Source organism: Cephus cinctus, unplaced genomic scaffold (assembly GCF_000341935.2).
Source record: "Cephus cinctus unplaced genomic scaffold, Ccin1 Ccin1_scaffold1843, whole genome shotgun sequence".
NCBI lineage: Eukaryota > Metazoa > Arthropoda > Insecta > Hymenoptera > Cephidae > Cephus > Cephus cinctus.
In genome coordinates, this window is record NW_014334024.1 from 110,709 (window position 1) to 137,098 (window position 26,390).

At 38.2% G+C, this 26,390-nt stretch overlaps 5 protein-coding genes and 1 long non-coding RNA gene across 9 annotated transcripts; 1 reads left to right on the forward strand and 5 right to left on the reverse strand.

The window, feature by feature from the left end:
* Positions 1–833: 833 nt before the first annotated feature.
* On the reverse strand, positions 834–10,883 carry LOC107273746. 2 transcript variants are annotated; one of them, XR_001539321.2, is made up of 8 exons: positions 10,761–10,883; positions 9,163–9,243; positions 8,813–9,019; positions 5,773–6,128; positions 5,368–5,713; positions 4,700–5,259; positions 4,343–4,560; positions 834–3,773 (listed from the first exon to the last, which is right to left on the reverse strand). It is a non-coding gene; the product is annotated as an uncharacterized LOC107273746 (long non-coding RNA). The 2 variants fall into 2 exon arrangements; XR_003061634.1 differs by lacking the exon at positions 10,761–10,883 and adding an exon at positions 9,605–9,812 and having other exon boundaries at positions 5,765–6,128.
* Positions 10,884–11,680: 797 nt separating this feature from the next.
* LOC107273783 lies at positions 11,681–14,615 on the reverse strand. The gene is made up of 4 exons (XM_015752301.2): positions 14,472–14,615; positions 12,576–12,683; positions 12,222–12,499; positions 11,681–12,137 (listed from the first exon to the last, which is right to left on the reverse strand). Exons 2-4 carry the CDS (start codon positions 12,676–12,678, stop codon positions 11,847–11,849), a joined length of 672 nt encoding a protein of 223 aa, XP_015607787.1. The 5' UTR covers positions 12,679–12,683; positions 14,472–14,615; the 3' UTR covers positions 11,681–11,846.
* Positions 14,616–14,623: 8 nt separating this feature from the next.
* LOC107273784 (ferritin subunit) lies at positions 14,624–17,933 on the forward strand. The gene is made up of 5 exons (XM_015752302.2): positions 14,624–15,089; positions 16,969–17,087; positions 17,161–17,322; positions 17,400–17,540; positions 17,641–17,933. The coding sequence occupies exons 1-5, from the start codon at positions 15,017–15,019 to the stop codon at positions 17,794–17,796; spliced, it is 651 nt and encodes a 216-aa protein (XP_015607788.1). The 5' UTR covers positions 14,624–15,016; the 3' UTR covers positions 17,797–17,933.
* A 104-nt stretch (positions 17,934–18,037) lies between these two features.
* On the reverse strand, positions 18,038–22,275 carry LOC107273771 (mediator of RNA polymerase II transcription subunit 15). The gene is made up of 10 exons (XM_015752281.2): positions 22,094–22,275; positions 21,920–22,007; positions 21,805–21,856; positions 21,528–21,722; positions 19,603–20,063; positions 19,408–19,526; positions 19,081–19,325; positions 18,727–19,012; positions 18,545–18,647; positions 18,038–18,466 (listed from the first exon to the last, which is right to left on the reverse strand). Exons 1-10 carry the CDS (start codon positions 22,153–22,155, stop codon positions 18,137–18,139), a joined length of 1,941 nt encoding a protein of 646 aa, XP_015607767.1. The 5' UTR covers positions 22,156–22,275; the 3' UTR covers positions 18,038–18,136.
* LOC107273780 lies at positions 20,070–21,521 on the reverse strand. 2 transcript variants are annotated; one of them, XM_015752299.2, is made up of 2 exons: positions 20,858–21,521; positions 20,659–20,786 (listed from the first exon to the last, which is right to left on the reverse strand). In XM_015752299.2, the coding sequence occupies exons 1-2, from the start codon at positions 21,092–21,094 to the stop codon at positions 20,754–20,756; spliced, it is 270 nt and encodes an 89-aa protein (XP_015607785.1). In that variant the 5' UTR covers positions 21,095–21,521; the 3' UTR covers positions 20,659–20,753. The 2 variants fall into 2 exon arrangements, with proteins under 2 accessions (XP_015607784.1, XP_015607785.1); XM_015752298.1 differs by having other exon boundaries at positions 20,070–21,521.
* Positions 22,276–22,645: 370 nt separating the features above from the next.
* LOC107273774 (dnaJ homolog subfamily C member 7) lies at positions 22,646–26,303 on the reverse strand. 2 transcript variants are annotated; one of them, XM_015752287.2, is made up of 12 exons: positions 26,173–26,303; positions 25,887–26,014; positions 25,138–25,226; positions 24,942–25,066; positions 24,682–24,870; positions 24,488–24,606; positions 24,246–24,399; positions 23,991–24,155; positions 23,739–23,904; positions 23,518–23,664; positions 23,286–23,438; positions 22,646–23,212 (listed from the first exon to the last, which is right to left on the reverse strand). In XM_015752287.2, the coding sequence occupies exons 2-12, from the start codon at positions 25,967–25,969 to the stop codon at positions 23,097–23,099; spliced, it is 1,506 nt and encodes a 501-aa protein (XP_015607773.1). In that variant the 5' UTR covers positions 25,970–26,014; positions 26,173–26,303; the 3' UTR covers positions 22,646–23,096. The 2 variants fall into 2 exon arrangements, with proteins under 2 accessions (XP_015607773.1, XP_015607772.1); XM_015752286.2 differs by having other exon boundaries at positions 25,887–26,200.
* Positions 26,304–26,390: the final 87 nt, after the last annotated feature.

Below are 26,390 nucleotides of genomic sequence, written 5' to 3' on the forward strand. Positions count from 1 at the left end.
TACGTTTAACGAGTGCTTAAGGAAGTTTGACCTGACTTAACCTAGGATGATGAAAAATTCAGAATCTCATATATATATATATGGGGATAAAAAGTAACAACTTAATTCTATGTACAGTATACACTCTGATAACGTGACCCAAAATGGAGGCCGTTAAGCGTCATGAAGATCGCCCTAAAATATGTTATTTACCGATGAGCATTAGTCGCCTGTAAAATTAACGAGAAGGAGCCTTCCTTGTATACATACATGTAATGTATGGGATAAGTGAGTTTTCGGTATTGTATCAGTTGTGTTTTGTCCCGGTTACTCTAGCGGAATGGTGTCAGTTACATAAGGAGTTACTGACGGATAGAGAGAAGTGTCGAAGAAGAAGTGGAAGGGATAAGGGAGTCGAAGCCAATAAAGAAAAGAATACCATCCGCCATATTTGAGTGGCAGGGAGTGCGAGAGAGACAGCTAAATTACAAGGGCCATTGGTAGCTGAGACGTATGGTGGGGGTTAGAAAGGAAGGTGGTGGGAGAAGGTGGAGCCAATCACGGGAGAGGATGAGAGAGGGGTGGGAAGCCAGGTGAAAAAAGTGAAAGTTCGCGCAGCCAAGAGCGTCGAAGAAATATCTGTCTCTGTCGCTCCTTGCAAATCCCCATTAAACTCCATCTTCTATTCGCTCGTCGGTAACACGAATCCGTTTCTCGCTTTTTTTATTTTTCGTCTCTCTCGGTTTACCTCCAATCGCACAATTTCTCGGAGTACATCTATCAGACGTTACCATACTTAATATTATTAGCTCTTCAATTACTCCAATCGCTCTCATCAAGTCATACACCGGCAGTCAATCTATATATATTATATATTCATAGGACCTTCCTGGAACTTCATAAATTCTCTATACAATTCTAGGGATGCTTCCTAAGAGATGCTCCTACGGACGGCTCTCCACCGTAGTGTAGTGAATGTATGTCACCACGATAACAAGACGATGATAAATCAACAGCAAGATAACTCCGTAGGCCCTTAGCGTCCCTGTGACGAGATAACCTAAAACTATGCCACGATAAAAATACGTGAATGCCGCGCATCATGAGAGTTACTTCCATCTTGTATAAATCATTCTTAAAATCTAATTCCATGTTAACCAACCGTCGAAATATAAAACCATACGAATAGTCACTGCTGTTAAACAGCCATAGCTTACATGTATATTCAGCTTTGTAACTAGAATAAATCCGCTTTTCACTAGACTACGCGACAGGATCCTCTTCCGTTACCTTTCCGCAGGATGCAGCGCCACGTGGGTGATTCAAGCCTCGTTCACAGTGCAATGGGCTTCATGTGTACTATATCTATGCTTATATATATATATATATCTGAATAAATGTCTTGTACGTTTCACGCCACTCTGAAGAACCCGTCGACGCTCTTGTGGGCTGCGGCACTGGCGCCCTCGATTTCACTTTCATTATGAGGCCACCACTTCACTTACTCTCATTCACTCTCGTTTGCTACGTGCAGACTTCTTGCAAGGAACCTCCTTATCAAACGGAATTATTCATGAGATTCATTATCTATTTAAAATATACCTAAAAATCTTGGTACCAGCTGACCGAGTGATTCGGTACCTGGTACCAGGATCCATGATACATTTTTTGTGTGATTTTTACATTGTTCTCTTATGGCATTCGACATGAAACATCTTGCTGATAACTGATTTTTTTAGAAATAGTTTACAGTCAAGTCTATTAGGAAACCTTATCTCCGACTTTAGACGAAAAATTGAATTACTTCACAGCCGCCGTGTCGTTTGAATCGTGCATTTAAATTACTCATTATCTTTACGCTCACGACGCCGCTAAATTGCTGGGACGTTAAAAGCGCACCTCGTGCAAATGTATTTTTCCGCCTTTACGCTTCGAGTAACGTCGTTGCTTTTACGCGCGGTCGTATATTTTTTTCAGTTAAAAAAAAAGAATTTTCAATATAGACTCGAGTACGAATAACTGGACGGATAACGCGAATTTGAGGACTTTCACATTTTTTTTTCACCTTCGCACCGTTTGATTTTACCTGAAATAGGAAATTAACTACGGTGTACTACGTGATCGCATGCATGTAATCGATACTTCGAGTAGTTACTGTAGACAGTTAGGCGTCTACACAGCTTAAGCATTTAAACCTCTGTTATTCCTGGATTATTGAATATTCTCGTTATTCCCTATACCCTGGGGACCCTAGCTGCCAAAAAAAAAAAGAAACGAGAAAAAACAAAAATTGTATACGGGCATAACAAAAGAAAATACCTGACGGATTCAAAGTTCAAAGTTGAAAATCCAAAGGACATAATTATTGGGGAAAAGCCTTGAAAATTAAATCCGGTAAGAGAACGCCTTTAAGACACTTAGTAGATCAGATAAAGTAGTTGGACTACGATAACGCTACGGGCAATTTCATTTAATTACTCTAACTTAACCAATAATTATTACTACCCAGTCACCCAATTAACTACCTTAATTAGCCACTGGACTTTGACTTAAATATACAGAATAGGACGGCTATGTAAACCGTAAATCGTAAACCGTTACACAATGCATTCGCGATTCTATCCTTGCACTCGGTACTGATGCAACCGAGTCGCGGGTTTAATCGTTATTAAAGCGACAGCCATTACCGGGGTTGGATGAACCGGGCCTTTGCGACACCATCCACGAGACCGTGCTTTGAGGTTGGCGTCGCGACGCCCCTCGACGTAGAACCCTCGTGAAATTCATTGCGAAAATACAAAAGGCTCTCTATGGGAAACCGATCGTATCTGATCGAGCCTCAATAATTCATCCGTAACAAGATTTAAGCAATAACCCTTACAGATCTATAACCCTGTCGTAAATGACCCATAAAAATATTAAGGCGCCTCTCCATAAAAATGCCATGATATAAAATATAAATAATAAGTCTCATACTATCATTTATATCCGCTTGAACAAAGGGATTCAAGACGACTAGAATGATTCCACGGGTGTCAGGCCTAAAACTATTATATACAACATACAGCTTTCTAGTACCGCGACTATCGCTATATGACTGTCACTTTTGCTGCTCCACATAGAAGTCAGCCCTGCTGCTCTAACACTCCCCATCGTGTTCACCGTCGCTCGACACACTGGCTTGGCTCGCGTAACAACATTCGCACATGCGATTCGCTCGAGGCGACAGTTGCACGCTGCTGACTGCTAGTGAAGGCCAAGGTCGGCATCGCCTCCTTCTATCATACTCCTCTTATTATTTCGTTCCTCTTCCCTATTTACATGGCATTCCGCAAGCGGTCGTTACATGCGTGTCAGCCTTAAGGCATATATCGTCATCGGTATGGGTACCGTTTCCCACCGGTGGACGTCGCTGTGCTAACGTCTTACAATGCATTTATCGATCGCTCTCTTAATTGGTCCCTGAGGATGATCCACGACGTCTCGACGATCTTTCGGGCAACATGGCGCGATCCTCGCGCGCTTACTGTAACAGCCACTACTGCATGCCTTGGACTCTTTTAATTATACATTGCGGGATTGTTGCCAGCACGGAACGACGTAGCTACTCAGCTACTCCACACGATATACGACTCTGCTCCTTGTGGTGCTCGACTGAAATTACTTGTGCGAAATATCAAAGTTTGTTAGGCCAAATTTGTCAGGTACTTCCGCTCCAGATATACCACACAGATTCCTTTCCGTTTTCGTTCCTTGGCCATTCTCCTTGATGTCCGATGCTGGTTGATCTCAATCTAGAAGCATGTAAATGATCTGTTTATTATAGTCCGGAGCATTTTGTTCTCTCGTCAGAAGTATCGGGGGGCGCGAGGGGAGGGCCTCTGCTTGAACACTATACTATCCAGTACTTGGTATCAGTCTGAGGAACCAAGGGAGACGACTTTCCCGGGTTCCGAAGTAAAGTAACCAGCTAACCAGGTAAGCAGCTAGTAAGTGAACAAATAAGTAAGTAACGACAAGCCACTCTCGACCTAGTTGCTCGGCCGAGCCTAGCAGCGGCTCACTTTCGATTAAGTAATCCCACGCCGATAATACTCCGGAGTCTCTCGCTTCTGAATCGACCAGTACCAGCTGACATAAGTCCAGACGGCTCCGCGTAACCGGGCAGAAGGATGAAATCATGTTGGGACCGTATTTCCGTGACCTAAGAGCTTCGAGAAAATCTTCTCCTATAACCTAAGCCTTGCGCAATCAAGTGAAAAAAAAAAAAACGAAGCAAAGCCGATCATCCATTACTCCAATCTAGGGATACGGCGCAGCAACAGCATGGGATACGAGAGAAGGAGTGGAGTCTCAATCTCACCTACGTTCTAGATATAGGCCAAGGACACTGTGGATGCGGAGAACTCGTACCAGTGGGTAGAAGAACCGATCCCACGTAGCCACAGGAAAATCAACTCCTAGGCCACTCCTGACATTTTCAATTCCTTTCCCCAGCATCATTAAGCGCCTCTCTTCTCTTTTCTCTCCTACCGACGTCAGTTCTGGTCGCTGCGTAATGGTCGCCTCTCACGCGAACACCTGAAATTATGTCAGAGTTATCAGTGTAATTATAAAATTCAATAACTTTGTTGACAAACCGCATGCTTTACCGATAACTCATTCTTACAGTGAATATAATCATATGCTTATAAAAAAAAGCTCCAATCGCATTACACACCGAGCTCGACGTAGATTATCATCTTGCCAAGGAGCTTTAACCAGTCTTGTTGTCTAGGTGGAGGTGTCGGTATATAGGGTCGCGGTTGTACATGTGACAGAAGCAAGTTGCTCTATAATACCGTGACCTTGACTCTGGCTAGCCAAGCAGCTGGCTGAGCCAGGAATAAGCTCGAAGCGCGGTTACCATGTTGCAGCGCTAATATTAGCGTCCACTCCGCTATGACTGACCGAGTGCACATTGGATCACACGTCATCATCTGCATCCCTTTTCAAGATACACTGTACAATAAGCATCCCCACCACTTAATTGAGATACATTAATCAACCGGTGGGTACAGAGACGTGGGAGTCGGAGTGTCTTTTGTTTTCTCTTCAGCTTCTCCTTAAGGCTCCACGTCTTGATGGGATCAGCTAAATTTTTCTATCATCCAATTCCCTTTGACGCAATATAAAACGGATGCACAACGAAGGGTCATCGATCCACGTACCAAGTTTCTCACGAAAATTGTGCGATGAGTTTGTAGCCTGAGATTTGATTCTCAATGGAGGGAGGATGAACTGAAATAATAAAAAAAAGAAGTGATAAAGAACAGGAATCGAAGCGAACCTCAAGATGAACTGCAACCGAGCTGGTATCAATACTAATTTAAGTAGTCATAACCTTACTGTTTTGAAGAGCACGCATTTTGATTCCTACAATCGTTCTCTCGCTCTTGGTAAATGATGCAAGACCGTCATCGAATTTCAATCGTCGAATGCGCGCGAAAATGCTCCGTCAGCGGGAATCATCGATGCCTGGGAAGATTCGGCTGACGTTTCTCCTGACGACGACCTCCGGCTTACATACTTTCTCTGTATTCTCGCGAATCCTCCGCGTCGACCAAGACGTCAACCATAACAGCTGACAATCATTATTGTCGTACCGACCAATGACGATTCGTCGTCATCCGTCATTACAAGCTTCAACTGCTCGAAAATTTCTTTGCTCCTCTCGTAATACTCGTCACGGTACCTGTATCGAGGAAGGATAAAAATAATGACATTAAAATAGGAAATTACTTACATCATTACCAAGATCATCACAGTCCAAGAACGATCATCCAAGTCAAGTCTCAGATAATACAATCAGGAAGCATTATGGAAACGTTCAATGTTCTGACATAATACGATTAATCTTTGAACGACGATGATGACCTCTCCGCATGGGGTAGTCACGAGGTTTGGTCTTGAAACAAAAAAAAAATCGCAAAGCGTACATAGATCAGTGGAATCGTTGCTAGGTCGGAGAACAGGTCAGACGATTACAGTCCAGATTAAATCTGTTAATTACATTGCTTCCGCGCAAGGGCAAACGTGGCGCACTTGTTACCAGGGAGATAACGAAATAAAATGGCGCAATGACGTAATCCATGAACAAGAGGATGATTCTGTAACAAAAATATATTATGTTAAATAATATATCCCATATTTTCCCCGCGACGATCACCACTCGCCTGAAGTTAGCGCGCTCGTTTGACACTTGTCACGCAACTATGTTCAGGTGGTGCGTTTGGGTTGAACAACCGGGTATACAAGCAGCGTACAATTTCACTTAAGGTGAAGTATTCGATTGACTATTCGCTGTTATCATTATTTTTCCATTCTTTACTCCTCTTTTTTTTTTGTTTTTTTTTTTGAAATTTAATTTTAAAAAAAACTCCACAAGCTCCACAGACACCATTATAACCGTAGCAGTCATAGGGTATCTTTGGTCTGACGTAGCGACAGTGTCCCTTGCGTAAATCCGTAGCCATTAAGAGCGACCACGGGAGGTCATGAAAATCAAAACGTAGTACGGAAATGATGTCGACGCCTTCGTTAATTACTACTTAACGGATCGTACCACATCGATGTATTATCAACGGGCGTTGATTATGGAGCTGTAACGTTATTAAAAAATTATAAATAATAATCACGATAACCCTGGGGTTGACTTGACTAGGGGGTACTGATGCAATACAAACAAGCGATTACGCGTCGCAGGGGGTCTTGTAACAAATATTTCTTCCACCGATACTTTTCGTTTCTCTTATTCGCGTCGCTGATTATGAAAGTGGCTTGAGTCAAAAACATGGAGACATTGCGTTTATCATTTGATAGCACGTTTTAAAGGGTAATTTAACAGGCTATTTGTCGGACGGACGAGACTTGAAAGAATGAAATTACGCACTCCGAAAATCTTGTGATTGGCCGTACGAAAGCAATTTTCAGTGACATGGTTGTAATGTTGATAAAGGTAAATTTCCCCTGCGTGCCATTTTTTGTTTTAAATTTTCATCAATGACATTCTATACGTTTTCTAAGATATAACTTTTTGGTTTGGATCCGCGGGGAAAGACTCGCTTCGAGTCTTGTCTGCGTGACAACTCGCCCGTATAAATAGTCTGTTTCGTTTTCCGTTAATAGACAAATTCGAGAATTTAATTAATACGAAAAAAACTGACTAAGAGCATTAGCATAATATCGGCACGCTTTCTTGACGTCACAAGTAATTAAAACGACCCCTGCAAAGTCGATTGCTTGATTAACTGTGTATCAGAGAAATTGCGCCATTTTGTTATTACTTAAATTTGACCTATATCGATTACAACGATTTAGCAATGTAAATTCATAAAAAAGACTAATTTGAATCGGTCTTCCTTTTTTTCAAACGAAAGCCTGCGCGAGAGAAAAGACATTAGAGCAGCTGCCGCGTAAAGTATTGAGATAACCCTTGAAGATTTGCCTTTGAGAATTATCAACTAATTAATGGAATCGTTTCTCGCAACATTTATTTATTTTTTTATTTATACGTTTTTCTGATAATTCCAATTCTACCTAACCCAAACATCTTTATCGTGGAACTAGTTTTAACAGCCTCAGTCACGAAGGGTGAAGCAGCTCATCGGAGTACATTCAGAACGATAAATATAAAATCTAAGGGATACCAAAATTGACGTTATTAATTACATCCTTCAGAAAAGTCACACGTTCTTGGCTTCCAGTCAAAGAGCTTTAAATTATTCTACCTATATACGTGTCGAATGTAAATTCGAACTCGAACGACAATCAGCAATATTCAGGTCAAACAGGTTTTACTGCCCCTAACTTCGGATCCACCCTGTATAACAATTATTTTTTTTCCAGCGACTTAACGATGACTGCACAAATTCCGGGGAACCCCCCACTGCGATTAATCCGTCGTCATTAAGTGGGTTACGGTGCTTGTTGTTTCCTTGTAAATCCGTATATATACGTGCATGTATATATGAAACGTACGAATATACAACTCGCCACGTCCGCGACGAGTCAGCAGAGTATTTCGACACGACCCTCAGGTATTCCCTGATGTGGCTACCAAATCGAGTCCTCCTCATTTTATCTATTGCTCTCTCACTCGCTCAGACACACATACCATCCCTCTTACTCTTGCATTCTGCCAAGGACAATCTTCCAAGAATTACAACCGCCTACGAGCCGAGTAACTCCACTTTCCCAGGTACATTACATACCCCTATTGTCCCGGGCTACTGTACTTACGTGGACAGTCAATAAATAGATAAACTTTCATGTTAAAACTCTTACAAAAGTTTGACCATCGAGCGTTATGAATAATCAAAGTGAACGCAATGCATTATATCGGACGTCCATCTAGTTCCGATGACAAGTTTCAGAGGTCAGGAGGTATTAATATCTTATAAAAGGATAAACTAGGCGTCACTTTAACTGTGAATTTCTTTGACTCGTTCTCGATTATCATAACTTTCCTATTTCAGATCCGATAGCGTAATCGTGTTTACCACGTAATGATCACCTTCACCTTAGCTGTTACTTAACGCAACGACTCCCCTTAAATAATAGAGTGTAAACAATCGAGTGAGAACCTTTCAAGCCAATAAGAGAGCTTTAGGGAACTTTTTCGTACGATGCAAATGTCTTGTTGGCGTGACTAACCACATTGGTTCTCATTTGTGTTATTGAATGTCCACAAGTTCATTCTTCGCTGTGGTTCAACAACTTTTTGACAAGTGGTGGAAAGCACTCGAGTAACAGTAATGGAGTAGATTAGCATGGGGATGATTTATCATCGTACCCTTTTTGTATTCATGCATAAGTTCATCGCTGTGGAACACCTCTTGTAGACTACATAGTCATGTCTTATCTTCTCTGTAGTATTCCAATACTAGTAAGGATCCCACGTCTCTTGATCTTTCCATTCTATATTTTCTTGTGTGCTTACCCATCTTCTGCTCCACTGACCGATGATAATGTATTCTTATCTTCACAATCCCACACAACTCTGTAAATAATCATGCATGTAAGTCTTCATTGAGTATGCCGATAAGGGATTTTAGAAAATTCCAGAAATTTATGAGAATTACTTAGTGTACATACGCATATTAATTTATATATATTTAATAGACAAGCATCTATATACTATACCTAAATAAGAACTTCATGGTGAATCATCAGATACTTGAGTACTTACACGCGACCACAGGATGACAAATTTTGAAGTCACATCTGAAAATGGCAATGAATAAGGTCAATGAATATTAATGTATTTGCACGTTAATAAAATCTAACAGTAAACTAATAACAGAATAAAAGTAGTCATTATTACAAAAACATAATAAGACTTGATTATATTTATATAACATAAACGACAATAACAGGCACTTGACAAATATAATAAAAATCAGTTTTATGGCCTCTAGAAATGTACTTTTATTCGCGTTTCCCCAATCACGACAACATGTTTTCTACGCTAACCAGAAGCTGCTGATCGGACGAGCAGGACCACCGCCATTGATATCAATGAGGTTGACGACAGTAATAACGAATTAAGATTAAAGAAGTAGAAAGCAATAAAAACAAATATTACCAAAGATCCCTATTGTTTTAATCTTCATACATTTCCCCCCTTTCTTTTTAAATCTTTTATTTTTCGGATTTATTCCTCCATTCTTCTCTGTCATCTCCTAAGAAAACCTCGAGGCGGAGTCAAGAGGGTCGTAAAGGCGATTAGCTCTGTTCACTTATCGAATCTTGAACGCGACACCGGCGACCTAAACGACCCACGATAGCATTAACATCCAGTTATCGATTTACTTTTTCCAATTATTTTAACATGACTTCTCTCATTATCTCCTCAGGCAGACAACAATCTTCCAAACGGAATCTCTTCGAGTCCTCCTTTCACTCCCGACATTTTTTTTCTCATCCGCCTTCCTCTCTTCCTTTCCAAAATGGCGGAATACGAATCACATAGGTTCCCTGTACCAATCCGCAAAAGATATCGCGTCTTATCTGTCACAATAACAGAGAGCAATTACGCGCAAGACAAAAAGCATAACAAATACAACAATGCGTCAGATATTTTTCCGATTTCTCACCACGATGGTAAATAATTCCTATCGCAATAAATAACTAAGGTTATGGGTGGTGCGATTGAACGACCAGCCAATGGGAAGGCGCTATTTTGCTTTACCCCTATTCACGTGACCCTCTAATGACGTCATATCACTGACCCACAAAAGATGACAATACATGATTTAATAACATCTCTCCACGGTTCACTAAACGAGGAACAACATATTTTGTCCTTTTGTTGCATTAAAATATGACGCGCCCTCCGGGCCCTGATATCGCTCGGGACTGACGTAAATTATACTAGCGGATAATATCGCCTCGTAATGTCTTTCTTTACATGCGCGACCAACTTCGTCTTTACGTGTGTATAAGATACATCTTTTCCTTAGCTATATTTCATGTACGGATCTTTTTATATGTATATAGATGTATAATGTACGCGTTCATTCGTTATCGTCAGTAGAGGACTGAATTTTCTCGCTCTTTCAAGCACGGAAAAATGATCGATGCGAGATCATTCTTCGACGCGGCACGACCTTAATGACTCGAACGATCTCCTGCTCTTTGTCTGTTGAGTATAAGGAAGCCATTGTTTACGAAGGTGCGACTAATCGACATAAGATAATGATTATTAGGGTAGCTTCATTATCTATGCCTTTTTCTCTTACCTATTGACTTCGGTGTTGTATTATGTATAGAGACTGTTGTACTTTCCAATGGGTGTAGGGTTTGACCATTGTTCTTCCCCTTGTGGGTTTGGTGGATGAACTGCTCTGTTTTTTTGGTTGATGCTTTTTTCTTCTATCTGTGGCAGAAGTTGAAAAGATGAGAGAATCTTTTAAAGATGGCAGCACAGGGTTAATGATTTTTTGTAGATACTTGAATTTGACGGTAATTTGAATATGTTAATTATCGTATGTCGGTATAGCAGTTTTCCCAATTATTAGTTGTAGAGATATACTGATTAATTACTTGGAAGTTAATGGTAAAGGATACAAATTTACCATCTAAAATTTGCTCCTTAAATCCTCCTTATGTTTTCCTAATTGCTCCGCTGCTATTATGCAATGGTTAATAAATATTCAAATAACTAAGCGGATTTTCATATGATTTTCTTAATGAATTAATTCCTCCCAATTTATTTCATGTTGCTCCGCAATTAGTTTCTTATTTTATTAAAGCGTCTTCAAAAACTAATAAAATTGGATTTTCTCTTGGCCCAATTGAAAAAATGGTCATAAAGCATATTTGGCACCATCTCTCAGGTAATCAGTGAACCTTGTACGACAAAATGATTTATAAATTACATTCAGCATTATTTTATTGTACAAAGTTCACTGGTTGTTTCGGAGATGGCGCCACTTATCATGCCCAGGAGATGCTGCCCCCTTATCGGCGAAAATTCGAACTAATCCAAATTCTTTAGTAAGTATTGGCCCAGATTTATTATTGAAGAAGAATAAAGTCAGGAGATGCATGATGCTGAATGAGAATGATGCCGATATAATGACAGGCGAGCGTCTCCAGACTTTACCCTTTGAAATGGTATACAATATATATTCTACATACTAAAATCGGTAGGCATGGGTTATACGGGCATCTCTAGTTTATTTATACTCAGTGTCAAATGTACTAATCACCTTATTAGGATATTATATTTTTATTATATATTATAATTCACTTAAATTCTTGTAGCAGTCTGTGGATAATTACAAACAATAATAGGCGACCGTCACAATAGAACTTTAATAATTTTACAGAGTCTTCTTGATGTACTCGTCGAATAGGAATACGGACACAGAGGCGTCGCGATCCCCAAGGAGGCTCTTGAGATCGTTCGTGTGACCAGCAAGATCGCGTACGGTGTCGGCTTGTTTCTCAACGAAGTGTTCCTCTAGGTAATGAGCCACAGAAGCATCCTGCTTGCTGTGCTGGGTCGCTTGTCCGTGGAGACGCAGGGCCTCGTCGGCAAGCTGTTTCTGAGTGTCCAGGGCCTTGGCTAGGCTGTTCAATTCCGTCAATTCGAGGATTCTGCTCTCCTTACCCTGCAAACCCATGAGTGTCATCTCAGTCTAATCCTTCGCATCATTTAAGTAAATTAAATAATTGTTTTTTATTTGAATACATACATTCTTCTTGAATCGTGGCAGCTGGTTGAAGTTCATTCTTCCACCACGCTTGGCAATGAATTTAATAACGTCAATGGCGTCATCCCAAGCTTTGTCTGATAACTTTCTGTACAGTCCTTTAAAACCTTCTCGGTTTACCTCATAATTTCCAAAGTGTGTTGACATCAATAGGTATTCGAAGCTTGTTTCAATGTTAGCATTGGCATAGGCTTGCATGTCAGCCTGAAGACTTTCGAAGGAGCCATACTTAGCGTTACAATTTGCAAGGAGTGGGGCATCTAAGAATACGTTATATTATAACAAGGTAAAAGATAAAATTACACTATAACATGACTTTTTAGTTTTGGAACGTACCGGTGTTGAGAGGCCTGGAGCTGCAGGCAGCTTCTACATCATTGTAACAGTATTCGGCTGAAGCCGCTACCAACAGAGTAGAAAGAATCGCAATTGCAATCATGATTGCTGCAACAAAACAAAAATGTCTCGTTATTGACGCGATCTATAATAGATCTTAATTGAATTTTAGTAATTGAAGTTCTTTCGATTTCTGAGATCTCACAAAACAGACTTGGAATTACATCATACATTACAATCTTATATTCGGTAGTCAGTCAGCAATAAACAAGAATTAATAAAATCTGAAAACTATGTCAGTTTGATTTCTCCAATTCTTTATGATCAAGAAGACGTGAAAGTGTGTAACTCTATTCAGGGACAAAACTGTTGTCAGGCACTTAGTTTACTTTCACAGATACATGACAATTCGTAATAATATTAATATTACACAAAATATTTGAGAAGTCACTATGCATTGAAATAATTGTGAGCTAGTAAATAATCAACATGCAATCAGCACATGTACAAAGGTTGAGCTCGTCATCAGGCTAACAGACAAAGAAATTAGATAAAATATTATCACATACATGAAAAGCTTCCTTCTAGTACCAGCTACTTGTCATGTTTAAATTAAATACTTTGCTCGTTGATAATTTTTCATTATCATTTCATTTCCTTGGCAATCCATGATAACACTGTTATCATGCTCACAAAGTATTTTCCAATATACTCAATTAATTGCATAAGACAATTGACAGAGCTACTTCTATAAATAAAATTTTAAGAATGTTCCAGACAAAGAAATATATACATTCGACAGACCAAAGATAAAAACCAGTAGCATAAGAAAAATCTTCAACTTTCTTCACATCTAAAAGTAGAAACTCTTTCTATGTGCTTATCACAGAATGAATGGCATATCACATACATTTATCTACAAATCAAAAGTCTTAGTCATCAGTCAGATAACATCTAAAGTCTCTTATCACTTTGATAGCAGTTTTATTAATCCAGAGTAAGAGATTAATAAGTTATCTGGTTTCAAGAGGTGGACTTTCCCTTTAAAAATATGACTTACGCAATTACGTAAATTATGTGATACATAACATTTTGTAAATAATTAATTAAGAGACAAGTGTACTTCCCCCTAGCATATCTTTGTCTTTATGCTATTAACAGTGGCTTCCTTCATGTATATAACCAGACAAATATAATGTAATTGATTAAATTCTATGCACAATCATCCCAGACTTTCCTATACATATTCATTGCAATAATATTAAACAATACGAAATATTTCATTAGTACAATGCCCAGTATAAGCATTTAGTACAAGCTTATACAAGTTGAAAAATTGATCTCAATTGGCGCCACTCAAACGTTGCCATCTGACAGCTGACAACTCATTTCAAGAATAAAACCTTTATCACATTTTCAGTTAGTTACCTAAAGATCGATTAACATGATCTGAGTAAACTGAATTTAAGACAAGAATGACTCAGTGCAATCCAATGATCTATTACGCTCCATTGCACGAATAAAAGCCTCATAACAGATCATAATAAAATCCTGTACCAAATTAGCAGCTAATGAACACACGAACTATCAATTTAAAAATCAAACGGAATCAATTCAGTCCCCACGATAAGCAGTCCAGGGAAACAAAAAACATTAGATAGTCAGACTGTTTGTGACACCCCTGATCCGCCATTACAGTTATCAAGATACAATGGCGTAGGACATAACGTACCAGAAAACAACTTTTCTACGTTTAACATGAAAATCTATCGAACAACTCGTACAAAATCCGAAACTACATTTGTCATACAGAACTATAAGTCGGTAACAGACAAAAGATAAAGTATAGTAAAGCAATCGTAATAAAACTAACAAAATTTCAATAAATCTACGTACCTCTTGTGTGGGATGGTGCTTAGCAAATAGCGTGAATACTCTCGCTTCGACGCTCTGCCAAACAATGAAGTTCCACGATCGGATATTCCACGAGTCAAGAAGAAGTCAGTTGGTAGCAGCAGTGCGCGTGCGCAATAGAAATTACGCAGAAAGTTCGAGTCTCTCCTGATTATCTACACCAATCCACACGTATCTTCTATCCCCATTTTGTTGTGAATGTATAAAGAAGTACAAGAACAGAACTGCCCACTTGGCCCCACCACTCCTTCTGTGAACAAGAAGCGAGGATTATGAGCGCAGAGTGTATATCGAGTAACAGTGTACTTTGTTTTTAAGTAGCCGATGGCTCGCTGGAGTGTTTAGTCGTACATTACCTATCTGATCGAGCTTTGTAGAAGACAGCCTTCTATGCCAGTGTGTATAAAGGTTGCTTCGATACGAGACGATTGAGAGAACCATCGACGTGTCAAGAATCTAATCGATATAAACTGTTTACTTTACCTTTTTCTCATCGAGCATAACCTTGCTATATTTCACGAGACATCATGAAACTAGTCTGTGGTATCGCACTCTTTGCTTTCGCCTGCGTCAGCTTTGTTACTGCCGAAGAGCTGAAATGTGAGTATATTAATGTATATAATGTATGGACGCATTGTATTGGTAATTGTTGTTCTTTATTGTTAATTGTACGACGTACGCATCTTTTAATTGTAGAATTAAAACACGCAATACTCGAATGGTAATGTTAGTACAATGGCGTAGGATCACCACGTACGTCAAGTGAATCTTTAGTCCATTATTTTTAAAGGAATATGTTTTAGGAGAGAATGATTACTTTATATTGAAAATTAATATATCCGATTTAATTGTGGGTGTTTCAGGATCCTTTTTTTCATAAGATTTTGTATTTAAATTTTGCTTTGCGGCTTATATTCTACATTAAACTCTGTTATCTACTCGGCATATCTCCTTAACGATTGTTGAAATATGGTGAAATGCGATTGTCATCGTTGCAGAAGTATGACGTCATTTTAAGGTTGCATTTTATAGTAAGCGTTTCTTGTACATCCCTAGCAGCGTCATTGGTCTCATGAATTTTAAGCTTTTGTTGATCTAACAACCGCATGACCCTTGGATTGGATCACGGCGCGTGAACATGATCCATTTATTCTGTGCGATAAGAATGCGCACATTCAACAACGTGATTATGCATTTTTTCAAAATTGTTTTTCGTGGCACTGATCACATGATTAATGGTTGCATAAATCGAATTGAACGCTTATTGTTTTCTTATTTTTTTTTCTATTTTACATTGCTTATACATTATACATATACATTCTATAAGTCTACACTTATAGAATAGAATTGTTGGGTACTTTCCATCTTCGACAAACAATGTGATTGGCTATATAATGAATTATTCTTGTCACCTTGCCAGGTTTCATTCAGCAAGAGAATGTTTACTTTTAATTTCTGTCTTGCGAGAATAATTTATGAAGTCTAGCTGTTTGAACAAAAGAAGTTGTCACTCCATCGCAATCATTAAAAGCATTACTTATCAATTGCTTAAAGGAATCACTAGCCTTGTAATTAAAACTTGAATAATCTTTAATAGATAGTTTACTGTTGCTCATACACGGAATTTTTAGAATGCTTGATACTTTCCAGGAGTTAAGAGTAATATCTTCCTTGTTGTCTTAATATATTTCTTATTGTAAATTATATCCTGATTTGCAGTAACCACAAGGTCATCATTAATTGTACTTTTTCTCCAGTAAATATTATTTTTCAATCAGTGATAGGGTGTATTGCGACCTCAAAATATAACGTTCTGCATGATTCATTTCAGATAGACACTGCCCACGTTACATAGCAACAGTCGATAAGAGACTGATTAAATTATACACATAGAAAGGACTGACTGTAGATTCAGTACAAATTCCAAAGTTCATATTATTTTCTAATCTTTACTCTTGAAATTGATATTTCATCTAACAAATACCATTTTGTCTTCACATGATCACTTGGTAAATTGATGTTGATCAATAATTACTTCTAAATAGATATCAGGAATATAGATTACGGTTGCTAGCAACGTTTGAGATTTGAGATATTCATGTAAAACATAATCAATACATGAATGATAACACGTTTGGCTCAAGTACAATAAAGATTTCTAATATAGTCTCCTACTTATCACATTACACTTTGTTGCAATATCTTATTAGACTAAAGAGTTCAGTGATAGCTATTACTAAGCTCTGCACCACCTTTTTATTTTAATAAAAAATAATTAAAAGTACCAATCACTTCGGAGTAACTAGCCTTGAACAAATGAACCAATCCAATGAACCTTGACTTCATTTACAGACTTGCTATGTGTTACAAATGATAAATCACAAAATGTTTTCCTTGATACTATCCCCGTTTCTCTTTCACTTTTTTTGTTTGCTGGAATTAACACCGTTTTAATACAATGAATCTAAAATATCTATAGGTACTCTGAAACCCGCCGATATTCCAACGGCATGGTTGGATATGGTGGATCCCTGTATCAAGGCCATGGAGTCCCAAGTGAAGAATGAGATTGAAGCTTCAATGACCTACCTCGCTATGGTACGAATAACAATTTTACTTTGTGCTCCAATTAATATTCTTGAACGTAAATCATTCGTTCTCCTTTATACAGGGTGCTCATTTCGCCCGCGATTCTGTTAATCGTCCTGGCTTCAGCAAATTCTTCATCGAGAGCGCCAACGAGGAGCGCGAACACGCCATTAAGATCATCGAATATTTACTGATGCGTGGTCAGCTCACCAGTGACGTGAGCAAACTCTTGAAGTTCCCACTGGTGCGTGCGATAACCTGTGATAACAAAAGCATGATTAATAGACTTCTTAATACGCATATTTAATTGAAACATTGCAGAGACCTAAACGTGAGGAATGGAACAACGGTGTCGACGCACTTAGCTTTGCCCTTAATTTGGAAGCTCAGGTGACCGGAAATATTCGTGACATCATTCAGATTTGCGAAACTCCTAAGACCAGCACCTTTAATGATTATCATGTAAGTCTTAATTGATGTACCTGGCAACGCTCAATATTGGCACTACCGAAGATGACTTGACTGAGGGATTGTAAAATTAAATGATAAATTTATGTTACAGTTGGTCGATTATCTTACTGCTGACTTCCTCGATGAACAGTACAAGGGACAGCGTGATCTTGCCGGAAAGATCTCTACTCTTGGCAAGATGATGGCCACTCATGGACCCCTGGGCGAGTTCTTGTACGACAAGAAACTCCTGAACGGCGAATTGTAATCGCTGGTTTCCGTGGACGAGATATTCGAATTATACAATTAACTTGCTGAGTACCTCGTCTGGTATATAATAAATATAAAGAGTAATGTTTATAGTGTTTGTTATTCCATAATAAATGTATTTCTCTTAGCACTATATATTGTAATGAGTATATTTTTGTAATATCCAAATACAGTTTTAACTTCTCTTCTTTATAGGAAATTTAAAGACAAATTTCTCAGTGTAAAGCAGAAAAGTGGAATCACTTGTAAAATTATATTTCAACGTGTTATCTTATACAATGATTTTTACGTAATACAATCATTTTGTAGATATGTCAAGAACGTCATGTACATGAGTGTTACAGTCCCATTAGCACAGTACTTGCCGTTACAGGTGTCTGAGTAGGTGCACTGGCTTGTCGTACACTCATTTCCCAAGTATCCAATAATTGTGATACTGAGAAACGTCTAGGTAGTTTCGTGATTCTGGCATTGAGGGCTTTTTGCACCGCGCAGAGGAAGGCAGTGGCGTATTCGTGCGGTGCCATAACGCACCGAGGTGGGGTCAAAGGGTAATCGGCAGGAACAGTCACAGAAACCGGTGGAACGCATGGCAGATGACGATCATCTAGCCAGCATATTAGTTGAATGCACTTTGAACCAGTTTGTTGAGCAGGATCTACGCTTACCTGATTAAAAAGAAATAAATAAAACGCTTTGTCCTGGAACAATTGTTTCCTGTGACGCTCAATAGAGACGTTACTCACTTTGAATCTCTGATCTAGTCTGGCAATTTCACCCTGGAGAACGTCAGGAATCTCGTTTGGTGGTTCTTCCAATTTTTGTTTCTTTAACGGAGGCGGTAGACATCTATTTGGTTTAATAATTGAAATTGTCACTAATATTTTGGGCGGTATGTGTATGATTTTTGAACTCAAAGTGTACATACTTTATTTCTGGACCAAATAAGGCTTCGAGACAGGGTCCGAATGTTCTTTGGAGTGTGTGATTAGCTACAGGACTCTGAAGATGAGTACTGACTGCTTCGAGAAGTGGACTGAAGAAATGGTGCTCTTTAACTGTAGTTACTGGTGGACCAACGCTGCCATCTGCTCGTTTAAAGTCCAGCTTCTCCAAAACCACTTCACACTTTAGTAGTGTGTCTAGAGGCATACGCTTACTTGGACTCGAGAGTATCTCTAGAAGCTTCTTCATCTTGCTGAGCTTGTCTACATCTAAGTTTTAAAAAAATATGAATTATGAGATGTAGTTACTTTCTGAGGTATATTCATTATTCACGTACTTCCTTCGTTAGCCATCCTGGCTATCATCCTCCGTAGTGGTTCTATGTATTTACTGAGTTGACGAACTTTGTCCCTATACGCCTGGTCTTCTTGTAAAGGACTTGGGGTAGCACCTACACCTCCTGGAGTATTCAAAGAACTACTTGGAGACGGTGCCATGCCTACAGAACGTTGCTGACTCGCCATCATTGGGTGCTGTGGACTTGGAGATGGTACCAGAGCTGGTGAGGCTACCATTTGATTGCTGAGAATAGAAGAAATTACAATTATTAAAAAAAAATCATGCAGTTAGTTACACAGAATGGATGAGGATGTAACATATTCACCTGGAAGGAGCACCAAGACCAGCGGGACTTGGAACCGAAGGTGATGGACTTTGCCGAAGGAACTGATTGGGTGTTACATTTCTGGGTCCAGGAAATCCAGTATTTAACATTTCACCAGGCTAAATTTACAATTTTTATTAATAAACTGTAGAAGTAACGGATTAGATTAATTTTCAATGACAATGAAATATAAACCTTGCGTTGCATGTGATTGATCTGCTGTGGCATTTGACCAGGACCCATTTGTCCAGGGCCCATTTGATTCATTTGTTGTGGTATTTGATTCATCTGCTGTGGCATACCAGATTGCATGTTACCAGTCATAGGGCCCCCAATCTGATTTGTCATTTGTGCTGATATCTGTGGCTGCATCTGGTTCTGCATATTTTGTTGCATCTGCGCTGGTCCCATTTGACCAGGACCCATTTGTCCCATTTGATTGGGTCCCATTTGATTCATCTGCTGATTCATATTTCCCTGACCCATTTGATTCATCTGACTCAACATTCCTGGACCACCTTGCATACCCTGCATCGGACCCATATGCCCCATGGGTCCATTAGCTTGCCCTGGCATCATACCCATTCCTGGCATCTTATTCTGCATGCCAGACATATTCATTGTCTGTCCTGGACGCTGATTCAATGTTTGCAACACTTGACCAAACAAGAAATCCATTAATTTTCATTAAATTAATCAAAACTATTAGTATTTATAATACTTAACAATGAAAGTTTTGAATATTAAATTAAATATACATATTTTCCCTTTAAATAAACACTCATACAAAAACTTATATATATTCTCCCAATACATTTGCTCCTTTCAAATTTCAATTTTATTCCTGATCCAGAGACACCTGCTCCTGACCCATAAATTTCTTAAAAGCTTCATTGATTTCATACGAAAAAAAAACTCTGATTCTGTTCTCTAATTGAAGCTTGCAATTATGTATGACAACTGGATCTGCTTTCTTCTGATGTGTATACTTGTAAGTGACATCCTGCGCTATGTAATCATCATCCAGTGTTATATACAGATGAATAATGTCACGCCAGCAAGTTTTATCAATTCCTATGGGCCAAGCTTTTTCTTTAAGAACAATAGTCAGTTCTTTGAGTTCCAAATCTTCTCCGATCTCACCATCATTGAAGTAGTTTTCAATGAAATAGTCAACAAATCTTTGGATATACATAAATCTCTTCATATAGACGTCAATATTCTGGCGAACTTTGTGTAACAATCTCATTACTCTCTCACTCACAGGGTTCAGTGTTCCACCCTTCATTTTTCCTCGCAGGCTCATACTACCTGGGAGACGACATCGTCCAGGACTCAAAATCCATTTACGTAACGGTTTCATATAAACCAAAGTAATCCTAAAGTAATAGAAACCATTTTCATAGGCTGGTGTATATTTATACTCTACACGTTCATCTCTCAGACGAACCTCCATCAAACAGGAAGCCTCAATGCTCTCTGTAAAGCCAGGATCTGTTATGGTGTCCTTCCATACTTCGTGTAATCGTATCATTTCTTCTCTTTCTCGAAGATATTTATAAAATTTTGCGTGAGTAGGCGATTGTTGTAAACGTCTTCTGGCTTCTGAACTGTCTGATTCATAATAAGGCTCGCTTTCTGAAGAACTCGGATACACTGCGTAATATATTTGGTCTACTTTCTTCATTCTTCCTTTCTCTTTTTTTAGTCCTTTTACTGCGCACTATTCACGAATACACGCACTATACGAGTCCTTATTATTCTTATATATAGCATGGTAGAGCTATGCTCAAGGTTACATGAATGGCCGAATTCTGTTGCATATGACCTATCGCTTGAAATGTGCTGTATTTACTTTGATTAAAAGATAACAATCGAGCGGATGGTTCGTTTTAATGGAAAGTTAACGGAAATCTAAGTGAAATTCAATTTTAAAATATTGTTGAAGATTGTTTAAAAGGAGCAGTATCAAAATGAAACTCAGAAGATGTACAAGAGCAAAGATTGTTGGAAGTGATTTGTAAATTGAAGGATTGAAATTGCCATATGAATTTTGTGCACATAATTATGTGATTATAGTATACAGAAAAAGATATGTATGATCATAAATATGAACTTACAGTTGGTAGCACTGTTTGAAGGTGGTTGAAGAACCATTCCCTGTGGTCCAGCGCCAGGTCCTGCCATTCCCATCATTTGATTATTTCCTGTTCCTTGACGAGCAAGAGTTTGAAGTGCACCAATTGGATCTGGCATACCTTGACCTCCTGCAGTACCAGCACCTGGTGCAATTCCTCCACCACCTTTCTTCGAATCTATGCAATACAAATTATATAAAATATTAATTAACACATTGATATTTGTATGGTAATGGAAGTTAGTGTAATAAGTTATTACTCATTTCTCGGACATGAAGTATCAATCTGGCAACGAAACTCAAATATTCTTCCTGTAAATGAAAGTTGTTGCAAATTAGTGCATATGTTATTTAATGGATTTATTATGTATCTACCTTTGACTTAGCTTTCTGGAATACTTGATTCTCCATTTCTGTGCTGTTCCTTGAAGAAGGCATTCCTGACTTTTGAATGGCCTCGTCTCTGCATTAAATATTTCATTCATATAAAACAAAGCTAAAAATGATTAAATACCCAGATTATAGTTGTTCATTATGAAGTACCCTTACATTTTTGCAACAACACTTTGCCGAAAGGCTTGTGTTCTCCAGGAGGTTTCTTCAGCTGCCATTCTTTATAGTAATTATTATTGCACCAATTATAAATATCTTTATTTCAATAAATAAAGCACAATAAAAGGAAACAATTATAGTATCTCTATAACCTTCTTTCCTTTCTTTTATATCTTTGTACCAGCAAGACTACCTTTAGGTATACAACATAAATCAATAGTAAGTGAAACACCAGAGGGGAAACTAGAATTTCATTTTATTGAAGGTCACAACATTCCCTAGATTCCTCCTGCAGGTTGTACAATCAGTAGAGAACTTCACAAAAAAGTACTAGATAACCTCAACCCAATTTTGTCCAGATGATACTAGCAGAGATGAGTAGGCAATATTCATCTCTGATACTAGTTGTAAAAAGAAAGGAAAAAGAGAACGGTTAACTGACCTCACGATGATTCATTTTGGTGAGTCAGTGCCCTGGTAACCATATTTAATATGACTATAAAGCAAAAGATCAATAGTCAAAAACTAATTTCAAAAAAATAAATAACACATTTTTCAGAGGTCTATTTTGAATTCTTTATATTATACCTATATACTGTTTATTTATGGCAAGTGAAATTTATCGAACGCAGGATCATTACCATTCGACAAACACGATAATTTGACAAAATGTTTTGTTGCTTGAGATAACATCGAAAAAGATTAGACTGCGTTATAGAGGCTATTAGCTATGTGCGTATGTATGTAGCGAATAAATATGTTTAAACAGTATGAATTCAAATATATCATAGTTAATTAGAACAATTATTTTTTTCTTAATATTCACGGTCCCACAGAAAACTATAGGTAAACTAGTTTGCAAATATTTCTGTAAGTTTCACCAAGTGTCGAACTTATGATATCGGAGTACAAGTATATAAATAATGGAGTGAAGCATTGATATCTTGTCACGCACTCCGCTAAGCTACTTTCTCTTCGTGAATTTTTCGCGAACATTAACTTAACTGAACTGAAATGAAAATCCGCCAGGGAAACCGCCGGTTTGAAATTGATAACCGCCGCCGCCACCGCCGAATTGTCCGAAGTACGATTGGAACATTGCGTTTGGATCTATATCTGTAAAGAAAAAAATGATATCAATAAAAAAAAGGGGATATTACAATAAAATAAAGAATAATGTTCTAATTACCATTCATACCGCTATCACCACCATCGAAATCGTGTCCATTGTCATATCTTGAACGTTTCTTGGGATCAGACAGGATGCTGTAAGCTTCACCAACCTCTTTGAATTTCTTTTCTTGCTCTTTTCTCTCACTTTCAGAGGCATTCGCATGACGGTCTGTGAAGAGTGAGAAACTAAGATAAGTTTACGACAAAATTATAAAGATAATAATAATAATAATAATGACTTATTGTACCTGGATGATGAACCATGGCTCTTTTTCTGTAAGCTTTCTTTATGTCGTCTATGGATGCGTTCTTGTCGATTCCTAAAATTTTGTAGTAATCTTTTCTTTTGGATTTCTTCAGTGCCGATTTCGCTTCCAACAGAAGCCGTCGATTATCTATAAAAATCATGGTTATTAAAATTTTCCAAAAGACATCGACCAGAGCGAAATTAATGTATTGTTAAACGAACCACGACTCTTGTCCATTTTACAGGCTTTCTCAAGATCACGGACAGCCTCTTCGTACTGTTGAAGTTCCATATAACAGGCAGCTCTTCTACGTAAAGCTTTCAAATAATTTTCATCAAGCCCCAAAGCTGCTGTGCATTCTGTTATTGACTCGTTCAGTCTACCTAACTGTAAAGGAACAAGAGATAAGTTTATAACAGTTGGTAACAAAAAAAATATGTCGTAAATATTTTAATGTAAAATCAACAGTTTACCTTTGCCGCTGCGTTAGCCTTATTAAAGTGCAACTTTGCATTTGTGATTAAATTCTGAGGATCAATTTTGAGTGCTTCTGTATAAAGATTGTATGCCTCCTGATAGCGTTCCATTTTAAAAACGGTATTACCCTCCTCTTTTTTTTGCTTCAGTGATTTAGCTCTCTATAGAAGGAAAAATAGAAAATAAATACATATCAACGAACGTATAACAGAAAATCATTTGCTGCCTTCATTAGTATTTATTCAAATTACTTTGTATATGTCAAGTGCCTTGCTGTGGTCAGGTGCAAGGCGAAGTACTTGTTGGAAATGCGTAAAAGCTTTGTCAACGTTATCTTGATAATACAAACACATCCCTCGTACATAAATTGCATCTGCATTTTGTTTATCCATATGTAATATATCGCTGAAAAGTATAAAGAAAAAAAATTAATTTAATATCAAGCAAACAACACTGTAAAGTATTTGAAAATGATTTTTTTTATTATACTAACTTTGCAATTTCCTTGGCTTCTTGGTATCTGCCCAAAATGGCCAGACATTCTGCTTTCGTCAACTTAAATCTTGGACATGCTTTGCTTACACTACAACAGCAATCCATACAGTAGACAACCTGTTGTATGAAATGTTTCATAATAAGTTTGGTATCTCAAAAAGTGAGTTTAACTAGAAATTATGATAGACTTACCTTGCGAAAATCTTTTTTTGCATATGCTACATCTGCTTCTTTCATATATTTCTGTACGTGTTCGAGTTGAGCTTGTTCAGTAGCAATTGTGGTGTTTTCTGGTTCTAGTTCTTTTAATTTCGTTAGGGTGGTCTCTGCCTCGACTATGTCACCAAGGATCAGACAGCATTTTATGATTCTCGAATATGCCTACATGGAAATATATTTATTTGAATTTCTTGGAATGAATGAAGATAAAGGTGGTAGATTGTGTTACTCACCTTAGTGAATTTTGGGTCTAGTTCAATACATTTTTTGGCATCTGCTAGAGCTTCCCTGTATTGGCTAAGCATCATGTAACAAGCAGCTCTGTTGCCATAATAGCGTGGAATGTCAGGGCATAACTCTAAAAAACCATAAGGCGATATACTAATGTTACTTAAATGCTGTAATGCTAAATGAGAGAAAAGTAAATACCGATAACTTCGTTATAAATAGCCAAGGCTTTCTTATATTCTTTTGTTGCATAAAAGTGATTAGCAGATTCCTTCTTCAGTTCAGCCAATCTGCAAATTGAAATAATTATAATGGAAGTCACTTTAACGATACAATATCTTATATAATAGAAATAAACAAAAAGCAAGAAACCACAAAAAAAGTCAAACTAAAAATCCAACATCCTAATATTTGAAATTCTCAAGAACATATAAACAGGTAATATAAGCCAATGACTTACGATAAATTAAAAGTCCTATCGATTCTGTTTAAAGATATTAGACTGTTAGGAAAACGCAGGAGAGGCATTACTGGGCAAAGGAAAGAACGGAAAACCATACAATCAAACATGTATCTCCGACTCTTCAGCAATAACCACTGCAATAAACAGAAAGAATCATCGAACAAAGGACCAAATAAAAATCCCAAGTAAAATCACGACTAACGAGCGAACGTAGGAGCTTAAAAGCTGAATAAAATTGTGAAAGTGGTTGAAAAAAAGTCCCAAAAAAAGACATAAGTAACAAAATATTATTATACAGGAAGATAACGTGAAAGATGATAACATCTTAATGTTGTCAGTATATCATATAACATAAGATCACCAAAGGATTAAAAAGACGTCCACATTCGAATGACCCCTAGGTCACCCGATGATCTGAATTCTCAAAGGGTCATCCCAAGCGACAATGAAAATTCTCGTGAAAGAACCTGGTGCAGGATCCACTTACTCTTCCGTCGACGGTTCGTCCATTATATCTGGAACATCATCGACTGGATTCTCTATATCGACGTTCATCGGTTCGTCTGCCATATTTCCTGCGAAGTCAACGGGGACGATCTTCTTCGCGACACTCGGCTAACGCACAAAAAATCACTTTATACTTTATGTTAATTACTTCATTGAAGGAAGCCTCGAAGCATCACAAAAACGTAACAGCGAGGAAAGACCTCGAGTTGCAGAATATATGTGTAGTAAGTGTGAATAAGCGGATGCCCAGATAGCGTTTACGTTACCCTGTCGACCCTCGAAGGTAAAGGACCTAGATGGAAAATTCGATGCTCTATACAGAGATGAGTGGGGAGATGCGCAACGCTACGGTTTTAGGCCATACCAAAAGCATGGTGCTAAATCGTAGCAGCGAGTCAAGGAGTAGGATTTTGTGATTATCGCCTCCGTCGATAATGCATATCTCGTCGTAGCCGAACTGAACGTGATCAGGAACATGTAGCTT